At 47.5% G+C, this 10,285-nt stretch overlaps 5 protein-coding genes across 5 annotated transcripts; 1 reads left to right on the top strand and 4 right to left on the bottom strand.

Annotated features, from left to right (window-relative positions):
* Nucleotides 1-650: 650 nt before the first annotated feature.
* Nucleotides 651-869, bottom strand: K441DRAFT_454632 (uncharacterized protein; the record flags this gene model as incomplete). Its single annotated transcript, XM_067641728.1, has 1 exon — nucleotides 651-869. A coding segment is annotated over one exon (219 nt), but the record flags the coding sequence as incomplete, so codon positions are not given.
* A 633-nt stretch (nucleotides 870-1,502) lies between these two features.
* Nucleotides 1,503-2,433, bottom strand: K441DRAFT_654790 (uncharacterized protein). Its single transcript, XM_067647741.1, has one exon. It carries the CDS (start codon nucleotides 2,110-2,112, stop codon nucleotides 1,924-1,926), a length of 189 nt encoding a protein of 62 aa, XP_067507436.1. The 5' UTR covers nucleotides 2,113-2,433; the 3' UTR covers nucleotides 1,503-1,923.
* Nucleotides 2,422-3,460, top strand: K441DRAFT_693798 (uncharacterized protein). The gene has a single exon (XM_067652673.1). It carries the CDS (start codon nucleotides 2,601-2,603, stop codon nucleotides 3,315-3,317), a length of 717 nt encoding a protein of 238 aa, XP_067507435.1. The 5' UTR covers nucleotides 2,422-2,600; the 3' UTR covers nucleotides 3,318-3,460.
* Nucleotides 3,461-4,997: 1,537 nt separating this feature from the next.
* On the bottom strand, nucleotides 4,998-8,778 carry K441DRAFT_654789 (uncharacterized protein). The gene is made up of 3 exons (XM_067647740.1): nucleotides 8,716-8,778; nucleotides 5,133-8,666; nucleotides 4,998-5,082 (listed from the first exon to the last, which is right to left on the bottom strand). The coding sequence occupies exons 1-2, from the start codon at nucleotides 8,717-8,719 to the stop codon at nucleotides 5,209-5,211; spliced, it is 3,462 nt and encodes a 1,153-aa protein (XP_067507434.1). The 5' UTR covers nucleotides 8,720-8,778; the 3' UTR covers nucleotides 4,998-5,082; nucleotides 5,133-5,208.
* A 42-nt stretch (nucleotides 8,779-8,820) lies between these two features.
* Nucleotides 8,821-9,794, bottom strand: K441DRAFT_545313 (uncharacterized protein; the record flags this gene model as incomplete). Its single annotated transcript, XM_067642805.1, is given in 5 exon segments — nucleotides 8,821-9,024; nucleotides 9,127-9,390; nucleotides 9,515-9,571; nucleotides 9,630-9,705; nucleotides 9,718-9,794. Coding segments are annotated over 5 exon segments (678 nt in total), but the record flags the coding sequence as incomplete, so codon positions are not given.
* Nucleotides 9,795-10,285: the final 491 nt, after the last annotated feature.

Here is a 10,285-nt window from a genome sequence, read left to right as displayed (position 1 = left end):
AAATGCGTTGTATAAGGGGGTAACCTATATAGGTGTATTCTATGGCCTTGAGTATATGTTATAACTTCGTACGTATTATGAGAGCTATAACCGTCTATTAAGAGAAGCCAATTTCTGCCTTAGATTAAGCCCTTAGTTTAATGATAGAAATGGCGTATATAATTAAGGGCCAATTTATTATTACTATAGCCAGTTTCCGATCTAGCTACTAAATAGCCAGCTAGTAAGTCTGTAAACTATTCCTCTATTAAATTCTGGCCAGAAATAATTATTATTAGAGTAATATAATCGCTAATTAAGCGTATAGTTTCCACTAGAGTTATAAGCTCTCGACTATTTAAATAAGGAATAAATACCTCTCGTCCTTTCTTCGTCCAAACTAATTAATTCTTTATAATACCAAGACGTACGCCGCACTTATTAAAGTTCCAGAAATTAGCTGGTATAATTCCATGTTCTTGGTAATAGACTAAGAAGTTATTAAACCATCCTTTAATATAGGCAGGCTCCTATACCTTTTTCCAGGCAGTCTCTATAGGCTTAGCCTTCGTACGCTTATATAAGGACTTATCCAGATAATGTTATAGCCAGTGTATTTTAACCTATAGAGGAAGTTCGTCGTCGTTGTATAGGGTGGTGTAATTTTAGGCCAAAATTAAATTGGCCGCATTGCGTACTATCTCCTTTTGAATTCCAAATCTAATACTATCTACATAGTTAAGAAATTGCTTTAAGGCAAGCTCCTCTGCATTATCTAAGCGCCTATTAGGTGCACGACGCGTAGACCTGCTATTATAACCTTGATAGGCCCTCCAGAGCTTATCGTAGTCGCATTTCCAATCGTCTGAAACCTGCTTTAAATTGGGCTTATACGGCAGGGCCTTAAGCTCCTTTACAATTTCTACAATCCTTTGAGCTTTAATAGTATATGCATTAACCTTCCGTTTCGTCATTTTGGGTGCGCAGGAAGGTTGTGGCCGTAAAAATACGTGTAGGATTGTATATATAGGATTAATTTTGTATTGAGGGTGTTTTTGTGTTGAGGGTGTAGGCCCCCACTAGGTGGGGGCTGCGCAGCATTCGAAGAACCCGACGGGGCCCGAGTATCAGCCCCGCTGATGAGTAACCACTACACAGTTCTGAGACACCCACTAGAAAACTGACTTGCCCCACGGTCTTTCAAAGCCAGGTGCAGAGGAGTGTCGAGCTCATCATCTCGGGCCATTCAGTCGCTAGCGAAATCGGCTTCCGCCTTAAACACTTAGAGAATTTGTGCTAAGCCACACTGCCAAGAAGTTTCTATGGCTAGTATCATTCTGGCTAGCTGCTTCTATCTCACCCAGTTAGACAGCTTCGCTCTGGTCTACGATTAATACCTCTGCGCATGTAATAACATAGGATTAGAATATTACCAAATTTCTTTACCGTAAGAATAGCACACTCAAAGATGGTAGAACTGCCGTAAACGTCGATGCTATCAGGCTGGCTAATGGATTACCTAGCGTGAGCAGTCTGGTAGTCCGTATGATGAGGCAGGGACTCGTCCCAACGTCATCGGGATGCGCCTTTAGCGACAAAAATAAATATGGCTCAACTCTGCTGCAGCCGCAGCCATCGGCCCCCACTGCCATGAACGTCGAATGGCCCACAGCTCTACAGTGTTTTGCCAGCGATTGGCTAGTTTTGCGCGAGGACGCCGTTACGCCGTTCAGTTGAGTCGATATAGGCGCCAGCTTGGATCCAACCTCTACTTCCCAACTCAACAACTAAACTTTACATGCTAACTCGGCGACTCAATATTTACTGAGCGCCACCTTTACTTCCCAGCGATGCTAGGCAAGGATCCCCGCCTGCTCGCGCTCGATGGCGGCGGAGTCCGCGACCTGTCCGCGCTCATTATCCTCGAGCAGTTCATGGAGACCATTAAGCTACAGGCAAAGCAGGACGACGGACTACGGGTGTAGCAGGACACTTGAGAACGGGCAAAGCAGGTAGACGAGGAGGGATAACGGATGCACTACTTTGGTTAGTAGGAGGGATAGGAACCAATCTATCCGTGATAGCAATCCTGCGCAGTTGTGATGAGAACTTGTCCATGATGTTTTCTGACATGGCTCTGAAACCGCGAGATCCATAATAGCCTGGCGTTAACGAATTTTCTGTTCGACACGGCTTACAAAAGGGTCCGATATTTCCCGGATCTAACCTACCCAGCTAATTCTTTTGCCGTCGTTATAGATCGACCACAGTTAAGCCGGAATTTAGATTGGGCTCACAAACAGCGTCATTTTGACATTATTAACTGTTTCACCCTAAATCGACTGCAGTTTAACCGGAAATTAGAGCTTACCAGGCTCACAGCCAACGCACATTTTACCGTTGCTAACTAGTCACGGTTCGCTACACTTGAAACAACTCCGTCCCAGGGAAGGGGGGGGGGATGTATAAAGACGGCCTACCTGCGCCGACAAGTAGATATTCTAGGATCATCACTCCAATACGCTCCAATACATCGTCCCAAATACTCCAATACGTCGCTCCTATACACTCCAATACCTTACATCAGGCTATCTCGCCTTTGAATACCCCTTCCAGAAACAATGCGCTTCACGCTTCCAACGCTCTCGGCACTCATCCTCCTCACATGGCACCAGGCTCTTGCTTTGCCAGGCATGTCGCCCTCTACACCCAATACGAAAGAAGCTGTCTGGAATCTCCCTCGCGCGGCTCTATATGACGCCGCCACGCACCAAATGTTAGACTCGAGGGCCGTTGATGTTGAGGCCACTGACGACCTCGACACCCGCAGCCTTCAAACCCGCGCCATTCCCTGGCAATCAGCTGACTTGAAGCGCCGGTTGGTCGTCGGGCTGTCGACCGCCGTCGCCACTTCGATCCATCTCGCCAACGCCGCGCTGACCTGGAAATTCTCCTTAGTATATCACACGGATTTGAGTGGCCGCGAGACATTAACATCGACACTCTACGAAGATGGAGAAACGAAGTTACAGAACGTGAATCTGTGTGTAAAAGGGTTTACAAGTTCTGTATCTGGCAACACCGCTAATGGCTATTGGGTGGACGCGGATGTCGATTTGGAGGGCAGCTACGTTGATACTGCCTCGGGGAATGCGGTTACGATGTTTTGGACAGCGGCCATGCGTTTGGGCCAGTATGCCGCGTCAAACTATGTCCAACATATGGTACACGATCCCACAGGATATGAGCGGATTCCGGAGGACACTTCACAGATGTGCCTAATCCCGGGTGGCACGTCGGTTAATCCTACTTCCTGGACATTTGATGCATGGACTTGAACTCCTCCCGGCTCTCAAGGGACACACGCACACACCCATCAAGGTGTGCATTATTGTAAAGTAGGGGTGCTGAATGGCTAGGAGACACTTTTAACCTAGTTAGGAAAAACCTTATATGTAACTTACTAGCCTCTAAAAATGCGATCATTAACCTAACATTAATACTTCGTAAATGCAACCTGAACTGAACCGAGGGTTATTCGCCCGGTGTTATGCCTAAAATGGCCCTGGTCTTAGATTACATGAGCCTCTCCCCCATTAAGTACGTACCTCGTACGATGTTTCTGTATGTAAACTACTTTAGCCCTTAGCCCTTACGAAGTACACTGCATAATATGTCTCTACAATACGGATTGGGCAGGCTAAATATCACATATGCCTAATAAGCCGTAAAACTGGGAGCCTAAGAACAGCTAGATCAACCATCGGAGTCCTTTTCCGTCTCGGACAAGGTCGGGTATGGGCCTTTCCCTTACGACGAGAATGTTGTGTTCCGCGAGTCATCATTTTTCAAGAAATATAACGCTCCACTATCTCTACTATCTCCAACTGAGGTAAGAGAAGTCGCGAGTCAATTAACGGACCCAAGGTGTTGACTTAAATTGGATCTCCTTACCAACCGTCTTACTACTGTCTTTGATGTCTACCTATCGACTTGTTTCCATTACCTATTTATTACCTATTACCGACTGAGTAGCAATATCGACCGGGTAGCAATTAAGTAATAATTATATATCGTCGTCAGCATTGTCGTTAGCCTCTTGCCACCTACTTTATGTATATAGGTAGTGTCGATCCAGGTCGGATTTTGGTGAATACCCTGTTACTATTCTAGTTGCATATCACTTTATAACTTCATACTATTTCTATTACCTCTTGTCAAACGTACAATGAGGACTCCGTCTTATTAAATGTAGCTCTAGAAGCTCTCTATATAGATAAGGCAGCGTGGTTTTCATTTTCAATATTGGCCAATCATAGTTATCTATTTGGACTGGAGCGGCGTGGATCCGGCGTGGAGCGCCGTTGGAGCCAGTTTACGTTTATCTATTTTAGGAAAGCGCTAAACCTATAATTGATAAACGTAAACTGGCGCTCCACGCCGCCCCAGTCCAAATAGATCACTAGCCAATCAGATTGATCAATATTGTTACTAATTAATATTGGCGAGTATTGGCCGTATTTATAACATTTGCAGATCTTCTTGGCACCCCTTTAAAAAATTTTAACTTTAATATCGTACGGATAAATTATTAAATATTATAGCTTCTAAAGCAGACTTGTTACTTTTTATACCTATATTAGACTTCCTTACTATAGAGGAGCTGTTAAACTACTAGTAAAAGAAGACTTTTAACCTATAGATGCTAGTTAGTAGGAATTTGCTTCGCCAATCCTATTATTAATCGGTAGTCTATACATTAATTGTAAGAATAGAATAAGGACTCTATTCTACTGCAAGAGGCTCTAGAGCCTCAATATATATACTAGATAAGTGGCAAAGACTAACGTTAACACTAACGTCGATTTAAAACTGTTACCTTATAGCTACTTAATTAACATTCCTAGTAGGTAATAAAAAGGTAATAGAAATAGTAAAGTTATAAGGTAATAGGCAACTAGAACAGGAATAGGGTAATTATTAAATCCGATCTTAATTAACACACCCCCCTAGCTTTAAGCCCCTATAGGTTAAAGCTGCATCGCAAGTCTTGGCATAGTGTTGAGTTAAATATACCCTATATCTCCGTTTGTGAAAATTGAACTATATTGCATGAGCTTGCGGCAGTTCCGCTTAGCTAACCATATGCATACCTTAAAATCTTTGGCGATGTGACTACCAGCACCTCTGCAGCGCCGCAGAGCGGCGCTTAGAGCTGATCAACCTTCTTCAGACATCACTCCGAGGCTTATCCAATTCTGGCTTAAGATCAGACAGCCACGATGTTCGAATGTTCAGTCGCAGCTCTGACAGGAGGCTTATATCAAAGGAGGCCGCCTCTGAACGAAGAGCAATAACAACTCGATCTCCAGGCCTGAGTCCTTTCAGCCAGCTACGGGCCGCCTCATCGGTATTGTCGGTCGGGTTGAAGCTCCAAGTGACTGTAGACGACATAGCGGAAGAAATGCCCGGACCATACTCAAGTGTTGTAGACTCGCCTTTTCTGAGCACAGCCACCTGGAGTAGAACTGAGTCATAGTCATACTCGCTTTGGAGATCAACATTTCTCTCGAGTCCTAGAGTCTCGGAGCCGCCATGCCGTGCACGAGAATTGCCGCTAAACCGAGACCGAGGCTGGGAATAGGAGTTGCCCATATAGGCGTCTAGACTACTTTGAGAATAGTACTCCACATGTTGTAAATCTCCTGTACGTAGGTGATAACCCCAATCATGGTCGCGACTCCGCGCCCAGACACTAAGCTCTCGGACTGGACTTGGTGCCGCACCAGTGATCTCTTCTGTCACTAGGACTGCGTTAGCAGGCCATTTTATGTCTCTATCATACCATCCAAACATATTGAAGTACTCTGTTGCGGTCCAAACTTTTGCGTGGTCCACAATGCGTGAGAGTATGTCGCCTGAGAGCTTGGGCGAAAGCAAACGAAGGACTGAAATGACGTCGAGTACTTTAATTGATGAGTGCTTGTCTGATCGTGTCCACGGTTCCGTCTGTGCGGACGCAGAAGAGTGAGGCACTGCCGCATTGGCGTTTATCGATCGGAGTTCCTCTTCCGTGAATGTTCTGCGCCCAGCTCCATGCTGAATCAAGATCCGTACTGTGGAATATAATTCCCTATGCATGGCGATCTGCAACGGGGTTCTTCCCTTCTTAAACTGGTGATCAAGATCCCGAGTATTACGGATAAGAACCACAACCGGCATTGATTCGGACAACGAAGCGGCAACGGATTCCTCCTTGGAAGACATGGATGAGACAGCTCGATGCAATGGTAGGTGTTCTCTACGATCCGCAAGGTTCGCGTCCGCTCCGTAGTGCAATAGGTCTTGGACAAGTCGGGCTTTCCAGGCAATCACCATGCGCAGGAAGCAATCAGCAGAGTTTCGAAAAGGGGTCTGGACACCAAGATCTGCCCATGCCTCTCTCAGCACCTGCACTGCCCTTGAGCCTTGTGCTGAGAAGAGGTCGCAAGTAGGCATTCCCAGCTTTGCATCGGATCGCTGATATCTGGGATCCAATGCCCGCCGGTAACGTTGCTGCAGGAGCGTCGCAGAAGACGTAGCATCTATAGCAGCTGCCAGATGCAGTGGTGTCTCACCTGTCACCACGGACCTTGAGTTGACGAGTTCCAGGGCGCTAGGTGATTTCATGATGGACTTGAAAACCAGTGGGTGCCAAAGAACTGATTGAGAGATCTCGTGTAACGCACTTTTGCCAGTATCACCGTCAACAAAATCCAGACGACCACCTCTGTCTAACAGGAGTGGGAGGACGTCCAATGAGTTTCGACAAGCATATCGGACCGCGCTATATCCATATCGTGTTCGTGCATTGAGCTCTGCACCGTGATCCAGCAGAGTTAATGCGGCATTCTTGCTGTCTCCATGAGCAGCTTGAAGGAGTGGAGTAAATTCCAAATCGTCTCGGAAGTTGACAGGAACGCCGGCTTCCAGCTCGTGTTCCAGGATACTTTGGAAGTCGAAGAATGCGGCAATATGCACTACAGGCCAAAAGACTCCCAAGGCGTACCAGATCTCGATCAACCAGCGTTCCCAGCGGTTAAACAGTCCGGCTGGATTAAAACCGAGGTTGGCTTCCCAACCACTCGAAATGGATTTCCAGCAGGGCTCCTGCCGTGGATGGAAAGACTGCCTTTGGCTGGGTATTTGCGTATAATACTGATAAAGCTGAAGCCACTTGACCACATGTCCTGATGACCCCAAAAATCGTGCCACCGTGGATGCTAAAGCCCCTTGCTCTAAAGATGGTACGTCGCTAAGGTGCTTCCACCAATTCAAAGAGGCATACCCCAGGAACGGGTGCTTCACTATGTGCTGCTGTATCTGAAGTCTCAACGAGTTGTTGGACAGCGGCCCACCGACATACCCAATGTCAGTGAAGGACAGACAGGTCATGCAGGCCCTGGCGATGTACGTGGCATTCAGAGCGTCCTCTGTAGGGTTGCCTGGTTGGGATATCCCCAGACCGACGTGCACGCCTTTGGAGGTGAGGAACTCTCTGGCAGATGCATGAATCAGGCGTATCTCCTTTCTCTTTGTGACCTCTACGAATGCCCCGCAGGCTTGGGTAACGTCTTGAGCCCCACGCATGAGCGTTTGACCTTGGGGCGAGTGGTCTGTGTCGAGCTTGATACCTAGGGCGAAGTCCAGTTCATCAAGTGTCAGCGACCGAGTTGCAGCTGTGATCCACTGCAATATTCGCAGTGCCTTTGCTCGGCGGGACGGATTGGGGGTCGCTAGAATCGACTGTAACATCCGTTGGTAGGTGGCATCTAGCCCGTCAGGCAGATCCTGTTCTAGGACCATGCGGGCATCTTCCTGCAGGAATTGCTCCGCCAACGCTTTGATTTGGAACTCCACCCAAAGGAACATGCCATCAGCTCTTTGAATCAGCTTCTTCAACGCGATGCTCTCTAGCTCACTCGAAAGTTGCAGAGATCGAATACAAACCTGCAGGTAATACTCGATACCTGACGCAGTGTCGGAATTTGCCAATGAAATAAGCTTGAACGGCTTTTGCTTTCCGTACTCAGTGTCGCCGTAAAAACCTTGGGCAGCCCAATTCTTGTTTCTGCTGACAACGAGAAAGCTATGACGGCGACCTACTGTGGTAACGAATCGCTCCAGTTTCCTGGAAACCTCCGGCACAGACTCACATTCGTCTAGTCCATCCACTATGAAAAAGATTCGGCTAGGAGCAGCTGCCAGGACCTCTTCCAGTGCGATCTTGATATTTGAATCCTGGCTGCGCATGCCTGAACCCTTCGTTCTATGTCTCAGCACCGTGTCAGTAAACTGAGGGAATTGCTTAAGGATTTGCCATGTCCACGTTCCCAGGATTGAAGGTAAACTCTTCTTAGTGTCGTCCTGAAAGCGACAGAAGAAGTACGCAACCATATGGCTATCTATCTGGAGCCGGTCAATGATTGTTGCCGCAAGCGTGGACTTCCCAGAGCCGGGTTTTCCTGTGATCCACAGGTTGGTGCTAACACCTGAACACCAGTCCTGCAGTGCTTGGTTCTCAAAGATCCAGAGCCCCGTCTGATTCTGGCGACGATACAGCAGGTCATCCAGGTCGTCGCCAACGGTCGCAGGTCGGAGAAATGCTCGCAGGGTTTCTTCGGATGCCTCAAATAGCTCACGAGAAGCTATATGAATTAGTCAAGATGATAGTTACATATCTGAGAACCAACTGACTCATTACTGTCTCCGGTGAAGACAAATGTGATTTTCCGAGTGAGCTGTTCTGCAAGCCGCTCGCACTGACTGCTATTACTGTGAGCCTACAGAACAAGAATTATTCTAATCTCCGCTCCCAAGAACAGTACCTCTGCCATAGTGACCATGAAACTCGGAGGCTTTCCCTACCCAGTACTTTATTTCATCCCCAACGATCCTGTAACCCTCGTCATCCCGTGTGGCATACCTACACATCTCCATATGGTTGTAGTTGAGAGGCTGGGCGATCGTATCGTCATCGAGCTTGGAAGAATATTCCGGGACGATCTATACGATGCTTAGCGGTGTATGTGCACTGGCTGGCTGGGACTAACTCACCCGTTCGTTGAGGCCTTTGATGCCCGACAGACCTTTTGACTCTTGGAAGACGCGCACATTGATGGCCCTTTGCTTGACACATTCCCTGAACTCACTACTAAGGATGTTCAGAACACCAGTGTCGAGTTTCAGCTCCTTCAAGACTTTGCTGTTTGTGCCGATGCCAATCATCTTCACGAACGAGTCAGCAATGAGCGCCCATTCTACCGCGCTACTTCCTCTAAATGGCGTTCCAAGGAAAAGCGTGGCGAAGGTTGAGAGGTAAATGTCTTTCTCGTCAAGAGGAGCTGAACCTTGGCCGGAAACTCGAAGTACCTAGGATTATGAGCAACAGGGCCGCGTTTCGGGGTGCATAGATGCGTACATCTTCCAGCAAGATGCCTAATTAATTGAAGTCTCTGTTAGCGTCATCATGCGAGGTGGATTATGTGGCCAAGACTGCCAGAAGAGACATACCTCCAAGAGAGTGTGCCACGAAGATGATAGGCCTTTCGGTCTACAGCATGTCAACAATTCCTGCAGCCTTTTTCCTCTGTGGACGTTAGTGCCCTTACACAGTCTCGTCTCTTTCGAGCAAGCTCGCGGCGCAGACTTTGCGCATGAGCGAAAATATCGTTCTGATTAACAGCTCTCAACCCTCACGTTACAACAGAGTCATAACCAAATGTCATAATCCGCGTGTTTGGGCAGTCCGTGGGCAGCGGATCGAGCGGCCAGAAAGTGTTCGAAGGTCCTTTCGCAGTCCACGTTCGCTTGGGGTTGCCTTGAATGCCATGGATGAAGACGATACTGCGTTCTCGTCAGTAGGCTTGGCCTGATGCTTGCGTTTCTGGGGCTTGCTCTGTGTCTGCTGTAGTGGGGTCGTAGAGTACACTGATGCCAGTGTTGTGCACTGTAGGCCGTGATGGTCGACCAGCTGCGGCCGCCATGTTGCCAACAGCGTTGAGAAACAGGCGCGGTGGCGATGCGGTCTTTGACACTCTCGAATTCGTGATATTTCAAGGTATAATGCTAGATATTTTTTCTAGGCAGTAATAACCACATGCAAATAAGCCTTGTGAAGCCTGTAGATTGAAGCTTGCGACTTGCGGCTTGCAGTGAAGATTCCCAAGCGCCTAGCCTAGCAGTTCCAACCAATACCGACCGGTAGAGACTTGATGTCAGCAAACCCTCGAATTGCACGTTTGTTCATAGACTATTCGCACACATG

Source organism: Cenococcum geophilum (assembly GCF_001692895.1).
Source record: "Cenococcum geophilum 1.58 unplaced genomic scaffold K441scaffold_8, whole genome shotgun sequence".
Classification (NCBI taxonomy): Eukaryota; Fungi; Ascomycota; class Dothideomycetes; order Gloniales; family Gloniaceae; genus Cenococcum; species Cenococcum geophilum.
The sequence above is the reverse complement of the archived record's forward strand: the minus strand, read 5'-3'. Positions and strand labels throughout refer to the sequence as shown.